The sequence below is a fragment of the Branchiostoma lanceolatum genome, chromosome 19 (genome assembly GCF_035083965.1).
Source record: "Branchiostoma lanceolatum isolate klBraLanc5 chromosome 19, klBraLanc5.hap2, whole genome shotgun sequence".
NCBI classification, from domain to species: domain Eukaryota; kingdom Metazoa; phylum Chordata; class Leptocardii; order Amphioxiformes; family Branchiostomatidae; genus Branchiostoma; species Branchiostoma lanceolatum.
Window position 1 is genome coordinate 6670219 of NC_089740.1, and position 19102 is coordinate 6689320.

The 19102-nt window shown below is 41.2% G+C and overlaps 1 protein-coding gene across 1 annotated transcript; it reads left to right on the forward strand.

The window, feature by feature from the left end:
- The first annotated feature begins 4488 nt into the window (after window positions 1-4488).
- Window positions 4489-18757, forward strand: LOC136425728 (prolactin-releasing peptide receptor-like). Its single transcript, XM_066414664.1, has 7 exons — window positions 4489-4876; window positions 13162-13270; window positions 13781-13907; window positions 14763-14892; window positions 15163-15371; window positions 17082-17233; window positions 18075-18757. The coding sequence occupies exons 1-7, from the start codon at window positions 4657-4659 to the stop codon at window positions 18418-18420; spliced, it is 1293 nt and encodes a 430-aa protein (XP_066270761.1). The 5' UTR covers window positions 4489-4656; the 3' UTR covers window positions 18421-18757.
- Window positions 18758-19102: the final 345 nt, after the last annotated feature.

Sequence of the window (19102 nt, forward strand, 5' to 3'; positions counted from 1 at the left end):
GGTCAGATTTTTTTGATAATTACACCAACAATCTTAATTTATTGACTCAACAAGGGTACATCGAATTTCGTAAGTTCTTCTACAATTATTCGTACAAACAAACAATTGGATATAAAAGAATTAACCTACGTACAAATATACGGATAGCTCAACATTTCGAGTTTAACGTATCACTTATACTACTAGTTCTACATACTGCCAGTTCTAAGGTCCAAAAATTATTTGATATATTTACCTATTCATCACTTACACTACGTATACTAGTTATAAGGTCTAAACATTATATGTTATATTCTTTGATATATTTACCTATTTGTACACAGTAAGGGTTGTCTCCTTCTTGATCTAGAATGTAGTGTGGTTTGATTTATGCATAGATGGAATGTATCAAATTCTGTTCAGAAAGTGGAACATGTATACCCGTGAATACGTGCCGGCGGCCTTGTTGCGGGCGTTAGGTCAGTCACAAATTGGTAGCTCTCTCTTATGTGAATTTTACCATCAGTTTTCAAAGGTTGCCCGTTTTCGCCTTTCGGGTATTTTGGTGCGTTTTCAGCGGAACGTGACCATGCCACTCTTTGAAGACATCATTGGGCCTTGGGTAAGAAGCGCTTTGTTTGCGATTGCCTTACCGACCCTAGCAAAATAAACCTACCAACCATAGCCGGCCTTTTTTGGTCGGCCGTATCTGACAAGGGACATAAAAGTTACAATATTACATCTTTATAAGCAGAATATAGGAGATTCTTTTTACACAACCAGGTAATCTCACCTGCTGACGTTTCGGTGTCTGTCAGACACCTTCTTCAGAGCTTCTTACTGGAGTACTGCTTCTCACCGCTATAAGTAGCGTATTATTTTCGGAATTAATAAGCAAACTTTCTGTATTTTACGCTCAGCATGTTGGGATGAGGGATTTGAACGGTTAATGTAAGAATGTGAAGTAAACATTGTACTTCTCAAATTGCAATGTTTATCTGCAAGATTATGTTTTTTTTGTTTTTGTGTGTGTGTGTGTGTGTGTGTGTGCGTGCGTGCGTGTGTGCGTGAGTGTGTGTATATATGTTTGTGTGTGTGCGTGAGCGTGTGTGTATGCTTGTGCGTGTGTCTGAGGACAGTATAACTCGAGAATGCCTGGGTGGCATTGTCTTGGTTTCTTGTATGTAGGTAGGTCTTTATGAGACCTGAAAATCATGAGATTTTAGATCCCATGGTTACTTTTGAAGGTACTGCAGCGGAACTTCTGGTTTTGATACAATGCAATCTGTATTGGCACAACAAAAGCACCGCGACTTTCGTAAGGTCTACTATATCTATATCAACAGAATGGAGCGAATTGAATTCGATATCTCGTAGCACGTGTTCTTGACAAGTCATGGCTTTTGAGTGGTAGAAGTTGTGTAGGTTTGGGCCCCCTACCAACTCTGTATCTTTTGTGTAGGGCATAAAACAGCCCGACTAATCATATGGCTGTCAATACATCTCTCACTACACGGCGTCCACTTTTGAAGGTACTGCAGCGGAATTTCTGGTTTTGTTATATATCTCGAAGCACGTGTTCTTGACAAGTCATGGCTTTTGAGTGGTAGAAGTTGTGTAGGTTTGGGCCCCCTACCAACTCTGTATCTTTTGTATAGAGCATAAAACAGCCCGACTAATCATATGGCTGTCAATACATCTCTCACTACACGGCGTCCACTTTTGAAGGTACTGCAGCGGAATTTCTGGTTTTGTTATATATCTCGAAGCACGTGTTCTTGACAAGTCATGGTTTTTGAGTGGTAGAAGTTGTGTAGGTTAGTGCCCCCTACCAGCTCGTTGTATATTTTGTATAGAACATATAAAACAGCCACCAAGCATATGGCTATCAATACGTTTCTTTCACTACACGGCGTCTAGTTTTGAAGGTACTGCAGCGGAACTTCTGGTTTTGATATATATATCTCGTGGCACGTGTTCTTGACAAGTCATGATTTTTGAGTGGTAGAAGTTGTGTAGGTTTGGCCCCCCTACCAGCTCGTTGTATATTTTGTATAGAACATATAAAACAGTCACCAAGCATATGGCTGATAATATGTTTCTCTCACCACATGGCGTCTATAATGGTTAAAATTGTCTCCTGGGGTCTTTCACTAGTTAAAGACAATTACATTTGTAAAATTTAGATAAGCAGCTTTTATACTTATTTTGTACACTGTTCTTTTATGTATGTTATTTGCATTTAGCCTTCGGGCATGAATTTGCAATAAACTTATTATTACTTGATGTGGGGTAATTCAATGAGACTAATTATAATCAAAGCGCTGGCGTTCCATTTTCATCTTAGGTCACATAAAAGGTCGAATGATTCCGTAGAACATATCAGTTTACGCCCCATGGTATATCTACTGTAGTCTTATTGCCCGCTGGGATTTGATAAGCAAATTAGAACCAAAGAAGTCACAAGATAACTGACGAATTTGTTGTCTTACTGCCTTTTGGAATGTGGTATACAAATGAGAACTGAAGATAGAAGTCACAAGAAAACTGCCAAATTTTCAGTGAAGATTGGTTAAAACACTTTGATATTAAAGTTGACAAATCATCCGAAGCACTCCAAAACTAGTCCTTTTACAACAAGGAATACCCAGACTCATTTCCAACCACCTCTCGCCCCGGCAGAGAACTCTATCTTAGACTCAATGATTAGATATGGCAAATCACTCGTAATCTTTATTCGTATTCAGATCATACAGAAGTACAGGTACAGATTTTCAAGTATGATGACCGTGTCAGTTCCTACACCTGAGTGAGGAGGGTCGACACGGTTGCATTCGCGCGGATTTGCTGGTTCTGGTTGGGATGCTTGCAGCGAGCTGCCGGATGACTCTTACACTCGAGGTCCGACTTGATAACGCCAGCCCGCCTGGCGCTGCTCTCGTCCGCCAGTTGAAGACAGCTGCCGTTGGAGACTTGTCCCGAGGGGGGAAATCCGTGTAAAGTGCCTTTCCCAAGGGCGTAACGTCGACGGTGCGCAAGTTCGGACATGTCTCTGGGCACACCCCGGGATCGATCGCGGGTCCCATTGTTTGGCAACTACGCCACACGACGCCACTCAATGATTACAGCAGAAGAATTAGACAGAACTATTTCCAACCGTTTCCATACTTTAAATCCATATCTAGTATTGAAAAATTCATGTTCTCTTTTGCGTTTTGCCCATACTATATCAAACACACCCATCTCGACCTATATTCTAAACATCACAAAGAGACGAGAAGAAGCCGAACACATGTATAAGAGTTGTTTTAGAACCAATATTTGATGCCCCGTACTGCCATTGCATGTACATTATTAGGACTTTTATATCTGTATGCCTGCATTTAGCCCTATAGGGCATGAATGACACCCTAAAGGTTATCAATCAATCATTTACTCCTCAGCCACCATACTTCAAAGCACAAAAAGATGCTAATTACCATCATCAAAGAGGTTTACAGTCTATGTCAAACCTTCCTGTTAATTGAGTATATTACCAGAGAAAAGATACAGTATTCTATTAATACACAACTTGCGTACGTGACCACAGCTAATTATAAAGACCACTTCGAAAGTACATATAAATGATAATGAATTATAACAATTACCATTGATAAAACTACGACACCATGGTGTGACGAATCCGTAAACGAAATGAATTTAAAAGATGAGTAGCGTTACTTAATTGAAAAAGTCTAATGTTAAAGTGAAAATATCTATTTTAAATTTTCCTTCCTCAATTTCACTTCTCATTTTTTTCATTCTCATTACATGATGCAGGGACATGTATACATTTTCATTGATGATACGCTTGGTTTGTATATGCGTTTTGAGAAATGTAATAAAATGATATTTGAAATGTGTGATATAAACCAGTTACAAACCACACAAACCAGTGATGTAAGAACGGTGAACATATGATCTTCTTGCATGAGTAATGAAGGTGAAATATGGGTAATGCATATGCATGAGTGAATACATTTACTTGACTTTTATCCAATGCTCTATGCCGTGACAAAAACACTGGAATCATTACATATGAAAAGTTCTATATTGTAGATTTTAGAATGTGTTGAAACCTTGGTGCAAACGGTTGATTTAATTGATTTATGAAAAGCCATACTATTCACATGATTTAATACGTAGAAAGAATAAAATTCACAAATCAATAAACAAAGAAAAGAACGTTTACGTGAAGCTATAATGGCTCGAATAATTCATAGCAAAAAAAGGTTCTACTATGGAGTTTTTACATTATGTTGAAAACTTTGGACATCAATTTCATTTAGAAATCCATATATTTCACATGATTTAATACGTTCTTCACGTGAAAGAATACAATTCACAAAGCACTAAACAAAGAAATAATGTAGGTGTGAAGCTATGACGCTATTGGTGGCGGTGATCAAAGTGACAACTGTTGCCATGGTGTTACGATGGCGACCATATTACCTACCACGTGGATTACGTCTCCTCTGGAGCCTAGAAACCATATTCTGCCGTCAGCTTCGATTAACGAACGCTAGTAGTCGCACGCTAGTAGTCGTACGCTTTGCTTTAATACAAGGAGCGTACGAAGTGTGTTAATGGTTCAAGCGCTTTGTTATATTCACCTGGATTCTTAGACGTAGCGACAAAATGTATGGTAAAGATTTGGACGAATTATTAAACTGTACAGGTAAGGAGGATGCGTACAAGGTAAACTATGGAGGAGGATGGTCGGGAGCGTTCATCTCCGTCTTCACGTCGGTGTCAAACTTCTGTGTCATCGTGTCGGTGGTGAAGAAGCTTCGGCGAGAAGTGAGTGTGCCCGCGGTGCTGGTGCTCGGTCTGGCCGTACATGACTTCAGTGCCGGGGGTAAGTCAGACTTCATTATTTTCGCCAAGAAGGTTATGTTTCGGGTTGCTTTTGCTGTGTGTGTGCTTGTGTGCGTGTGTGTGCAATTGAACAGGATAGCTCAAAAAGGCTTGGATGGATTGTCTTGATATTTGGTTTGTGGGTAGGTCTTGATGAGACCTGAAAATGAATAGATTTTGAGTCCCCTAGCGGCTTGTTACGATACTGAAGCAGAACTTCCTGTTTTGATATCTCATTGTCTATAATTAGGCAATCATCGTTTAGACAATTCAGGCGTTACAACTAGACAATGTGGCAGACATCGTTAATTCTTATCGCCCGTCCGAATTCTATTATCTGTCTTTGTTTAGCAGGTATAACCGCCTTTCAGCATATATAACACACAAGCTTCGCAGGCACGCAGCGCGACAGCAGCTGGTTAATATATTACACTGAACGACCTGTCACACCTAGTCTTTGCAAATATGACTGCAATCTTGTTAAAAGCTATCTATTTAGTTAGGATGCTACAATAATTGAAGTGACAACGAGTTCCATTCTGCCATATATAGCTCTAGAAAAAGACGAATTTTTGAACACATCAATCTTAGGATGATTGCTTTGGTACTAATACTTGGAGGCAGGGCTATTTCTTGTTCTTTTCTAAGCTGGTATGAGATATTTAGTAGTCAGTATGATAACCAGTTTATTAGTCATTTTGTACATCATACAAAATCTGGACATTTCCTTATACCTTCAAGTGACATGAGCAAGGTAAAATATTCGAGTAGATGTTGGATTCGGCTCAGTATCAGTGTTTTATGTGTTTTTGTTTGTCTGTTTTGTTTGTTTGTTGTTGTTTTGCGACATTTAGTACGTCTTTACCTATTTTTCCCTACAGGTGTCAACATTTATTACAGTGAACAGTTTTCCACCGATATAGTCATTGCTTAACATTCATTATGTATAACTGAGCCATGTACGTAATACGCGGCATTTTGGAGAAGAATTTTGCCCCATATCATAACCATTTATGGCGCATAAAGAAAACGTCAGGGAACACCTAAAACTACAACAAAGAAGTCTGAAGCCCCCTTTATTGTCTACATCTATACATCTTATGGTAGTGCTTTATGCAACATTATAATGCACATCAGAGGTTGACTTTTGAATGGCTAACTTACGCTGCTTTCTTAAGCTTTTATATACAGGATCAATGCATTGCCTTGATGTGTACTTCTAAGCGGATACTGCCGTTAGAAGTAAAGCACAACGTCAGCTTAGGACCGGATTTCTTTCATGCATTTGTTTCGTGTATTTTTGGGAAAGCCTATTTGTAAAACGGCTATGTTGTTTTTCTTCATATACCTGTACTGTTGCATGTATCACGCAAATACTGTTGCAAGAATTATGCAAATACTGTTGCATATATTATGCAAATACTGTTGCATGCATTATGTAAATACTGTTGCATGCATTATCCACATACTCAATATTTATCTTGTATTTGGACGGATGCAGGTAGACAACAGAAAGACACTCACAACCCCAATTTTACCTCATCACTTGTTTTGTTTTCCCACCGACTGTATATATGTTCCAATAGTCAATCCTTATACATATACATATACATATACATATATAAATATAGTTAAGAAAAAAGATGTTACTGACCTTCAGTTTGTCGACCCCACGTCCTTGTAATCCATGCCCGTACCCATAATTGCCAGCCATGCCCTTATATGATTATAATGCACATGAGTACTTTGAGAGCAGCTTGTTCTATCTTTGTGATCATTATAGGCCGTAGTTAGCCCCTGTAGTGACCCAACTTGAAGACCAAGAGAACAGAATTAGAACTGGAGTGGTTGGACAGTAAGGGCTTACACGAGAATTAGGTTTCGCCATAGGAAAGCATGTTGAAATACAATAAAACAAGGCTTAATAAAAGTATCGACCCAAAATTCAATCTTACGGATTTTAATGGCAATTTCGAGACCTCTATTGCGCAACGGAATTCTGGTGTCTGTGCTGTACTGTGCGGAGGAGTTTAGCGGAACCCGTTTGAAAAGTCGGTTAACGAATATGAACAAGAGAAATAGAGCTTTTTTGGGCTGGGGTAGTGCTCTTGGTGTTCCTACGATTATCTCACGGCGTTTATTTGTTACCGGGCCCCGGGTTGATTTTAACTCTGAGTTAAAAGCATCCCGGGTCCCGGCCGTGCCCCTAAATAGTCCGGTAGGGTGTCACACGGGGCCACGTAGGGATCACGCCCGAAAGTGTAAACAAAAACGTCAACTATCCGGCGGGGCCCCTTGTTCCAATTGTTACCCACGCATTACTGTTCTATTGATTGCACTACCATTAAGTCACGTTGACTTCAGTGCTTCTAATTCATAATCATATTTGTGACGAAAGTGATGATCTGATTGAATTTGATAACGTGTGCGTTTTATGTGAAAAACAGTTAGTGAGCTGGTCACAAACACACAATGGGATTGACCTGTTTTCACATCTCATGTGATGAAATATAATTGTTATTTACATTCTAATGTATTTTCCCTCAATTTTGGTGTAATTGTGTTGGCGTAACAGTTAGGGTGTTTGACCCAAGTCATGGATTAGAATTCTCTGACATGGCATCGATGTTGTGCCCTTGGGAAAGGCACTTTACACTCCGCCCAGGTGTAAAATAGGTACCTGAATTCGGTTGGGGACGTAAGAGGGTGTAAAAGGGAACGGTTGGGCTCCGCCTTCCAATTCTCTACCCTAGACACAATGAATAACTGGCCACCGCCCCTAGGCCCTACGGCGTAAAAAAGGCTATAGGACTACCATTACCTTTTTAAATCAATTTGAGTGAAACGAGGGCTGTGAACAATAATAAGATTCTAAAAATTCACATGACCCACTTTCGGTTGCATGAAGCTGAAATTGCACATGTATACATGTGCGGATACGTGTCTTTATTCCCCATAGACTAAGAGGAACGAAACTTTGCACACGTATTAGGTATTGAATATTAATAGACGTGTTTTGTTTCGTTACTCTTTGTCTGTGGAAAATTGATTAGTCTTCAAAAACTTTATTAATGACCACAACGCGTCTTTTGATCGAACCTGATGACCGCTATGAATTTGATGATGATCGTTATTGTGTATTCATGCTGAATTTGATAATAATCTTTATTGTATATTCATGCCCATGTATATATAGCATAGGGCTAAATGCACATACGCCCACACTAATGGATGTATGATATCAAAACCTGGAACGCTAAAATACTGAATACTTAACCCTATCTAGACCGGGCTTTTTTGAGACTTCTTGGACGGGGGGGGGGGGGCTCTTTCGACCCCCCCCCCCCCCCCGTCATAACTTCCGAACGGTATGCTCTATCATCACCAAATTTGCAGGGAGTGATGTTCACGTGAAGTTTTATAATTCTTGTAATTTTGATGACGTTATGACGTAATATGACGTAATTATGACGTCATCGATGTGGTTTTATTGGCTAAATATGGAATTCCCATAATATCTAAAAGTATTAGACAAAACAGTGCGTATTATTGATTTGAAGGTATGTCAAGACATTTGACGTCAGTGGTGACTAAGTTGACGTCACAATGACGTCGAAGAATGACGTCATGAGTTGTTAACGATTTGCATAGTTGACATCTATTAATATTTCTCTCCTCCTTAGTTACAAATGTCACAAATTTGAGAGTCCTATTATGGAATTTGGCGGATGTATAAACTTTCCTCATTAATCATGCAAATTAGATACTGATTTGCATAATAAGTATCCAATCAAGTATATCATCACTCAAGCTATCTACTTACCAAGAATGACCATCCATCAGACCCTTCTTGAGTTATTCCATTTCAAAGTCTGAAGCAAAACCTGCTCCTGCAGTTCCAAAAAAGCCGCTAGGGGGCCCAAACCTAGACCACTTACTCTCTGTCCAAAGAGCTATCTACCACTCAAATATCAGGACCATAGCATGTCCAGAACACGAGATATCAAAACAGGAAGTTCCGCTGCAGTACCGTAACAAGCTGCTAGGTGGCCCAAAATCTAATCATTTCCATGTTTCATCAAGACCTACCCACCTACCAAATATCAAGACAATCCATCCAAGCCTTCTCGAGTTATGCTGTACGTTACAAACATACACACATACAAACGCTACCCTCTGCATAACCTTCTCGGCGAAGGTAACAACTATGTTTAAATCGAAATTAGTGAAATTTGCACAAAATACCTCTTCAGAAACCCGTTGCCATGGCAACACGAAAAATGATAAACTTATACTTTTATCATAATATTGTTGCCAACTAAATTTTAGGAAAAGTCACCAAGTTTGATTGTCCTACCATACGTCGTTTGGCAGTTATACGAGGTCAAAGTTGGCGCGGGCACTTTTAGCCCCCCCCCCGCATTGGCTTTGTTGGCCGTCATTGGCTAATTGTCGGTGACGTTCGGTGACCTGCTAACAGCCATTTGATTGGACCTCGCTAGAAATTTACTGCCTGTCGTTAAGTGTTGGGCCCCCCCCCCCACCCCCTCGGTCTAGATAGGGTTAATATGCACCAGGACACTATATATATATATACATATACAGTATATATTTTGTGTTTTAACAAAATATACGATTGTTTATCCATACACCTGATAGTTTATTCTCTCTTTTATTTCTTTTTAGAAAACATATGGAAACATGAGTATATACTTTGCCCAATGTATGTTCATTCTTACATGTATTTACAGGTATTTGAATGTGTCTTGCATTGACATATTTTTGTTTGTTTTTGTTTGATAGGCCCGACTGTCACATAACTAATTCAAAACTGCTGAGAGTTTAAAAAAAAAGTAGAATATATTTATCTATAGATATGTATCATCATGCATGTGCAACCTCAGCTTCTGACAATAATCGAGTAAGGCGAATTTGGCATATTTATTGGATTGCCCTAATATCGTGAGCAAAGAACCTATGCCATCAATTCCGTGTTGGCGGCTTATTCTAGCCTCACAACCGGCTTGATTCTGTACAATGTATCTATATAGCTGGTATAACCACCCTTCGGCGTAACATTCTAGCTTCGCAGGCACGCGGCGCAACAGCAGCTGGTTATATTACACTGAACGACCCGTCACACCTAACCTTTGCACATCTAACTGTAAGCGTTGTTTAAAGCTGTCTACTTACAGTACTTGGTGGCAGCGAGTTCCACTCTATGGCAGTTATAGGGAAAAGTAATTTTTGAACACCTCGATTCTGAGTTGATCGTTAGAAGAACTGACGGTTAGAATTGACTTGTACACCGATGTATTTCCTGTGACTCTACATATCTCTCGCCACATTAGTTTAACGCACCCTACATGTACTCATATTTGAAATGGAAGCCTTTCTCAACATTGACACAATAGCACAAATCAGGCACTTATCAAGCTGGAAAGGTATGGGAAGGCGTATGTTGACCTTTTGCATTAGATACTCTTTGTGCTAATGGGACGATGTGTTGGCGTATCGGCAGGGTGTTTGGCCCAGAGGTTCTTAGTTCGAATCCTATCATGTCACCGATCTTGTGCCATTTGATAAGGCACTTAAAATGATACCCAGGTGTAAAAATGGGAACGTAATTTTCTTTGGGGAGATAAAAGGCAGTGGAAGGAGAGGGTTGGGCTCCACCTTCCAATACCGTGCCCTAGACACAGTAGATAACAACCCACTGCCCCTAAGGAATCAAAAAGGCTACGAGACTACCTTTACCTCCCTCTTATCGTTGCTTAAGCTGCAACGACAAACTAGATTTCACGTCTCAAGTAACAAGATCTGTATTTGATACTTTATCCCGTGGCAATCGGCAACCTCAAGTCAACCGTACACCCTTACGCCACATCCTCGGAAAAAAAAACTGTAGCCGCATAGTTCCCGTTTAGAACTTTATTCAAGGCCACTCCCAGACTAGTTTGTGTGTGGCTTTCTCGGTGGTTTAGGGCTCGAAGCTTGGAAATCGTCTCACACTGAATGCGACGTAACAGTCTATTACGATTCACAGGAGGAACAGGTGTAGTGGGATTTTTAATGGCCGGATGTGGCAATCAAGGGACGGAAGCCTGTCATGTGCCATCAGTGTAGATGCAGTGAAGATGTAGCGTGTTTGTAGATGGCTACTTGGCTCAAAAACATTACTAATGGCTTATTTGAAAGTGGACGCAGGTGTGTGTGTTTAAAAAACTAAGGAACCTACACAGCTAATAACCTTCGTAATGCTTCGGTCCGAATTGCTCCGGTGTCCGTCGGCTGTGTTTTCCGGCCCGAAGCCACAACTTTGTCCCGGTGGTCTGCCGAATACCGGGGGTACCTTCCGGTGTTCGGATGGTTAGCTCACGGCGTCTATTTGTTACCGGCTACCGTATTGGTTTTAAGTCCGGGTTAAAATAATTCGGGGTCCCGGTCGGGCCCCAAATAGCCCGGCAGCCGCAAAGTGTCCCACGGGGCCACGTAGGGGTCACGCCCGAAAGTGAAAAAAAAACTAGCTCGCAGGGCCCCTTTTTCCAATTGGGACCGAAGCATTACAGAATTCCTCCGGCTGGCTGTTTTCTCTTTAAGTTACCGTTTTCTTATTGCTATCTCTTTCTTATTAGGGCCGGATATGGCCAGTCAGCTGGATTTCTGTTCCCTCAAAGGGTACTTAAAACATCCAGGGGCGATCGGTATTGACGTGTGAAGTCCGCGCGCGTAGGAAGAAAAGATTTAATGAGAAGACGGTAAGAAAACTGCCTGAAGGAGACTACAACGGATGCGCGCTTTGCTGCCTTTATTAAACGTTGAATATGAAGAGATGCGGAGTTTAATGAAAGCGTCAAAGCGAGCGTGGAGAATATCCTGGAATTAATCCGGAATTTGGTCCCTGTGGCTCAAGCAAAAGGCGACCCGCTGCTTCGCCAAATGAAACATTTCTGTTGATCAAGAGAAGCAAGCAGAGTTTCGAACCACGGAGGGGGTTGCGTTAGTCATTTCGGATGGGGACCTTCACCTGGTGGTCTCGTGTATGGAGCAGCTTAGGGCGTTACATCTTTGTACATAAAATAACTCAACACACTTACCTGAGTTCAAGAGTAGGGGTGACTTTGACTGAAAGCAATTGCCGTAGCGAAGGCACATTGCATTAACAATAGCAACACTGAAAAGCATCATGCTTCACCTGTAGATCTATTGAGCATGACAAATCAGCCTTTTACGATCGAGTGATGATAATCTAAAAACCCAAGTTACATCGCTGTTGGTAACAGGAAACATAACGATGTGAGACGGTGACCGATCCTGACCGTCCATCACAATTAGCAGTTCAGCAAATGATAAGATGGCAATTAGCGGTTCGACCAATGAAAGAGCGGCTGCACGTCCGCTGAATGTTTGCAGGTTTATGTATTTGATTTGTGTTTCTCCGCTTTGACGGAGATGGGTGGGGCTATGGGATCGGTCCATTAAGAGCAGTTCAACGAAGCAGTGAATGTCTAAGTAGTAGTCGGGTCTCTATCAATGAAGCCAAGGACATTATACCTATATAATGTCCTTGATGAGGCTATAGATAAACAGAATAGGGTAAAACTTTACAGAAGAGGTTTAAAGGCGACCAAAGCAATATTAGGGCCCAAAAAATGGAAATTAAAAAAAATGCTGAAATCTTTATGGGAGTGACATTTACCAACTTTGTTTAGCACATTTGCGTTATAACTTCATACTTTGAGCATTTTAGAACCGCGCAAAATCGCGCCGTAGGATGATCCCCTTAGTTTTGCGAGCCTAGAAAAACTCCGGCCACGATTTTAAGTGAGTTCACACATCACAACAACGTCCTATTTTGCATCATAGACGTTGCTATACATTGTGATACTGTATGAACTAATCATGTATAGAAATGACTAAAAAAATGACTTTCAAAATTTCATCTTCGGGCCCAATATTACTTGCGTTTTCTTTAACAGTTTTTGAAATATCATGTCGGATGTTAATTAAAAGGATTGCACTTTTGAGCTAATATTGATTGTATCAAATCACATACTTTTACGTACATATCATTCAAACGATATTTCATGTTTCAGGTCAAATGAATGAAACGTTGTTGGGAATTTAGCTAGTTGTTACTGTGATCTTAGACGAGATAATCATGATTTCTTTTCTATAAAAATGTCTTTTTTGCTACTGTTAATGTTGAAACCTGTATAGACTGATAGAACGTAGAAAGAATGGAAACAAATTTAACTTTGGTGTGGGTTTTTTTCTTCCCATCAGCCTTTTCATTTCCGCTGGTTACGGCTGCTTACTTCCGGGGCATGTGTTGGACAGGCGGCTGGCACGCATGCGCATACAACGCCTTCATGCACATCTTTCTCCTCACAAGGTTAGTGCACAATCCACGTTTGCAAATTGGTCATGACGTCATATCGTACGATAATAAGACCAATAGTTGGTCAGCAATCAGAAAAATGCACGTAACTCAACATAGCGAAAAACTACAATAACTGTAAATTGTTACCTGATGCCTACATTTTGATATCTTTGGGAGACATCGTGATTAGAATAAGTCACAAGTTCAAGGTCAGGAAATAACGTAAGTTACACAAGACAGCAATCAGAAAAATGTACGTAACTCAACATAGCGAGAAACTACAATAACTGGTAATCGTTGTCATCTGTTGTTTGATAACATACTGGGAGCCATCATTGTCAGAACAAGGGACCAGTTGAAGGTCGCGATCAGGGAAAAACGTACGTAATAGAAGACGGCGTGCAATCAGAAAATAAATTACGTGACTTAACATGTAAGAAACGGCAATCAAAAGGGCCGACTGAGTTGGGGTTACGAAGGTCAGTGATTCCTGATGAGCGTTAGTCTTTCTTTCTCCTACAGCTCGCAGTTTGCAGTAGTGCTGATTGCCGCCGACCGCTTCACCGCCCTGATGCTGCCATTTCGCTACACGACCTGGGCCAGGCCGGGCAGAGCTGTCTGCGGTTTAATCGCCATTACTGTCTTCTCAGTAAGTGCTTTACTGTATTCTCAGTAAGTGCTTTCAAACTTAGGAATAGTAGCGTAACCAACAATGTAGTGCATAGGGTCACATAAGGCAGCAAGTTTCCTTGCTGTTCCAGTAGCTAGCAGTGTATATTTCTATAGGGGGGGGGGGGTGTCCTAGCGATTCCCTTTAAACGTGTTTAGGGCCCCATCCGATTCTGTTCTGATTAGCGAGTCGACGTCATTAAAACTGGGAAATGATTAGACGATTTTACGTCCCTTCCGAAAGACGGGAGCAGCCCCAACCGAGATGTCCCCAACCCAGGATTGAGCCGGGTTCTCCCAGTTCAATGACCAACTAATTGGGATCAGGAGCTCAACTGTACATGTAAGGCTGCCACCAGTTGAGCTACGGGGACACCCCCAGGCACCAACGTATACATGGTTAATGACATGAATGTAACATTTGGCAGTATCATACATATGTATGTCTACTTTCTAAAAACCCTCTTTTTGTGCAACGTGCCCAGTCAAATATCTCTGGTAGTCACCATATTCTAACAGTTGCGCATAACAGCTCGAGAAGATTTAAAATGCAACTATCCAAGTGTGCTATCCATGGTTATTATCATTCTATGCATGATTCGTATCCAAAAACATGTCTATATCAGAACTATTAGTCTAAAACCATACCGATAAAGCCCAAAATGTACGTTTTCGTTAGAATTAAGATGGAGAATGAACGAATTTCATATACTATATCAGCGTGTCTTCATTCTATAATATCTATTGTTTCCAATTAAGTATATTACTATTTTACATTAGAGATGACCTACAGAAAACTTGCCTTCGTCCTCATTTTTTGTCGTGTGTTTCACAGGCGGTGTTCGCGGTTCTACCCCTTCTGGACGTGGTTTCCGTGGTCCCGATCTTTGACGTAGTCTGCTCCTTCGACTGGGCTGACTCCAGTGCTTCTGGCCGCTTCTACATCTATTGGGCTATTGTACAGGGTACGTATAGTTAGGTCCCAATTGGAAAAATACCTTTCTGGTGTGACCCCTACTTAGCCCCGTGGGACACACTGCGGCTGCCGGGCTATATTTTGGCCCGGCCGGGACCCTGAATCATTTTAACTCGGACTTAAAATCATCGCGGGGCCCGGGAACAAATGTACGCCGTGAGCTAATCGTGCGAACACCGCGGGATATCATGATGAAAGCACCATTGATGCATTAATGAGTGTGGCCCTACAGAATACATGCTCTCCTTCTCACTTCCAGGTTGTGTGTTGATCGCTATTTTGTTGGCGATGAACGTTTTCGTCATCATCGATGTTCGGCGCATAAACAGTCGGGTGGAGCGGGTGCCCCTGTCCGAGAAGGAGGGGGAGACAAGGCGGGGGCGGCGCGGGCAGGAAAAGTACTCCGAGTTCACCATACTCGTCATCATGGTGTCCGTTGTGTTCATCGTCTGCACGGCGCCGATCTTGGTAAGGGCCAGGTTGTACGTTCGTCGTGCGATCGGCCTACGATCATATATGTATATGTAGATAATGTAGATATAAACATATAGATAGATAAATGGATAGACAGAGAGAGAGAGAGAGAGAGAAAGAGAGATAGAGAGATAGATAAATAGATAGATATAGGGCGTATTCAGTCACGTGACCCTCCCCCTAGCAACGAGCACTGGCGGCCATGTTGGTGCTCACTTGATAGTGGAGCCCTATGGAACTCTCTGTATAAATGGCAGATGTTTTCTACGCCATTCACAATTTCCCTTCAAAACGTTTTGTCTCATAATCATGGTGTTTTGCCTCGTGGTCAGATGTTGGATTGGGACTGATAAAGCACGCACCGGTCGGGTAACAGTAAGATTGGTTTTGCGTTTCTCGTGTAGGACGTGTACGTGCGGGAACATACGATCGCGAAGGGACTAACGACTGAAACAAAAGTGGATTTCTGACATACGAACAACGGATCTAAATAGTTGAAGTTTGAGAATCAACGTGTGTGTATGGAAACCTTTTGTATCTGGTCTAAAAGCAAGGTACAGGCCCGTTGTGTAACACAGTCGCGGCACCGTGTAGTCGTAGTGTAGTCGTTGCTTGAGATACGTTCGTAAACTGGGGGGGGGGGGGTCTTTCCACGTCGAACTTTCCCGATCATAACGTACTCCCTGTGAGCAAAATTTTTCACCACACTCAAGACACTGTACTACGTGGCTGCAGGCCTTGGAACACTTGTATGCTGTGAACTGATTTTATGCGTACTCTGTAAACAGTTTAGCGGCCATGTTTGTAGGCTGCTGGGGAACCTCGCTCGTCGATAATGGGTCATTTCTAGTAGGTGAAATTGGATTTTTGTAGCGAAAAGGATGTGAGGCTGGAGACTCTTTGCATATAATAAAACAGCGATCAGACGACTTCGCATTCCTTGGAAATTTAGAGAGCGTCGGACACCGAGAAACTTCGCTGCAGGGTGAGCACCAACATGGCCGCCCACGGAGGGCAGGGGTGATGACGTCACGTGAATACGCCCTATAGATAGATTCGTTTGGGTGAGACATTTTAATGACATTTTGCCTGTACTAAACGTTTATACTTTAATCTTCTACGGGTCTGTAAATGGTAAAAACATTTTATGTAACAGATTGTGATGTGTAATTGAATTAGGAGATGTATTAAGATTACCTATATATAGGTACAAGCCAGCTTTTGAAATAACCCGTTGATTTACTTCAAGAGATACTCCGCTAAAAATATAACTCCCCTGTAGCTACTGTATATCCCATTCAAATGTTACTTCGAATTCAATTACACGTCGCAATTTGTTATATAAAATCCTTTTTACCCTCTGCCGGCCTCGCAAGTAGACGATAAGTTTTGATTGAAGTATGGACGTTCAGGTTTAGTACAGCAAGACAAAAACTTATTTTTTACCGAACCTTTGGACTTCCTTAAGTTTTACAAATATGATATATGATATATGATATGTGATATGATATATGATATATGGCATTTGACATATGATATATATGATATATATGATATATATGATATATATGATATATATGATATATATGATATATATGATATATATGATATATATGATATATGATATATGATATATGATATATGATATATGATATATGATATATGATATATGATATATGATATATGATATGATCCTATTCCTAGGTAAGGACGTTGTTCAACCAGTTGGACATCCTGCCGTCCAAGAGCGCTGACTACGCGGCAAAGAGACTCAGTATCATCAGCAGCATGATCAACCCACATCTGTACTGGACTTTCCGTCCAAAGGCCAGAAAGGCCATCTTCAAGTTTGTCAGGTAACAAAACTATCTGAATAAAAAGACTCTTTGTGCACAACCAAGTGGCTTATTCAACCGACCTTTCGGTGACCATCTATCACCTTCTTCATGGCAATTCTGACTGGTTCACATTGCACTACAGCACAGGTTCCCTGTAACAGTGTATATATGTAAATACTTTGCGTTTGGGAACGCATCTATAAGCAGCGACACCTGTGCTGCAGTGCAATGTGAACCAGTCAGAATTGCCCTGAGGAAAGTGATAGATGGTCACCGAAATTTCGGTTGAATAAAACACTCGGTTGACAATGTGTACAAAGAGTATTTTTATTCAGTGACTTACCAACCTGATGAAACTACTTGCGAACAATACTATCTGGTTTTGTAAGACGATCTAGATGCATTGATTGTCAGTAATTTGGGTAAAATTAGCAATTTTGGTGTGCTCTTTTACTCATCTTCCTAAGTTTGTCTAGATATTTGGCCATTGGAGCAGCACAGAAGGTCTGGCAACCAATTTTCTCCACCCTTCTCGGGTTACCAGATTTTAAACCAAACTTCACTGAAGCAAGCCCTTCTGAGGTTTGGTTTAACTGGTGTCTCACAATACTCGTTTAGTAGTTACTCACGAAAAACAGCGGATGCCGTCTAAAATGTCTGACCGCCTCCAAATTTAATCCAGCTGCTTGATACCTTGCGAAATCCTTTTACCTTCATCGACAGAACAGCGGATCTTTCCAACGTTTCGAGGGGGCGTGGTCTTAGTGACGAATACCGGTACCAAGGACCTGTAATTTATTGAAAAATATAAAGAAGTCACTTTCTTTGTTAAGTAAAATATGTCTGCATTTCCTTCCAGAGAGAAATGTAACCGCCTGAAACGGCCCGGCAACGACAACGACAGTCCCGACGACGGAGAGAAGACTGCGGAGGCCTCCCTGGCGGCTACACATGCGGACCTAAGCCAGAATCGAAACATGATGGCTCTGAAAGAGCTTCTGGCAGATCCCATCAAAGTGAAACAAATCGCAGACGAACTGGAGAATCCAACCAAGGTCACCAGATGTCATGGAAACCAAAGCCACAAGATGGCGTTAGTCGCGGAGGTTGGCTACCCCGGACTTTGCAATATTGAGCTCGAACAAGACTTTCTACGAACAAGACCTCTAAGCCGAGTCAGTGATGTAGACTTAAAAGTCACCTAAAGTCAGAAAACTTACGAAGAGGTCGAAATGGGCAGCTACAAAGGCCATATTTCATCACTAAAAATGTATTATTTTTGTATATAGATATGACCACTAATTTTGAAAATTTCTCAAATAATATATTCTCAGTTCTCGACCAAAAATGGGTTTATCAATTCGAAAAACTTCAAAATTACTAAAGATATATTTCAAGGCGTGACTTTTAAGTCTACGCGTATATTTCGTAACCAAAACTAACCTAACTTAAGAGAAGTATCGAAGTATCCTAGGATCATCTAAGAGGCACAGTATAGACTGTTGCAAAATGGCGAGATCGCACATTGAGAGTATCAATGCAAACAATTAATACAAGCCAACGGTACTTCCTGTGGTGCCGTAGACAAAACTCTGACCTCAAGCACTCCTGCAACCTTTGTGAGACCTTTGTGTCAACTTTGACCTACCTTCCTGTTAGTGTCCCCGACGTGCCTAGAATTAAAATGACAATTGCGGAAGACCGTTACAAACACCAAGTGACTACATATTAACCTAGTAGGTAATAAACAAAGGCGCCTCAAACAAAACAAAACAAAGCAAAACTCTGCATTTAAAGACATTTGACATTATGACGGTTTATGATTCTATACTCTGCTACCTCGTAGGCTAGATGTGACAAAGACGCCAGAAGAGAAAATTACGGACG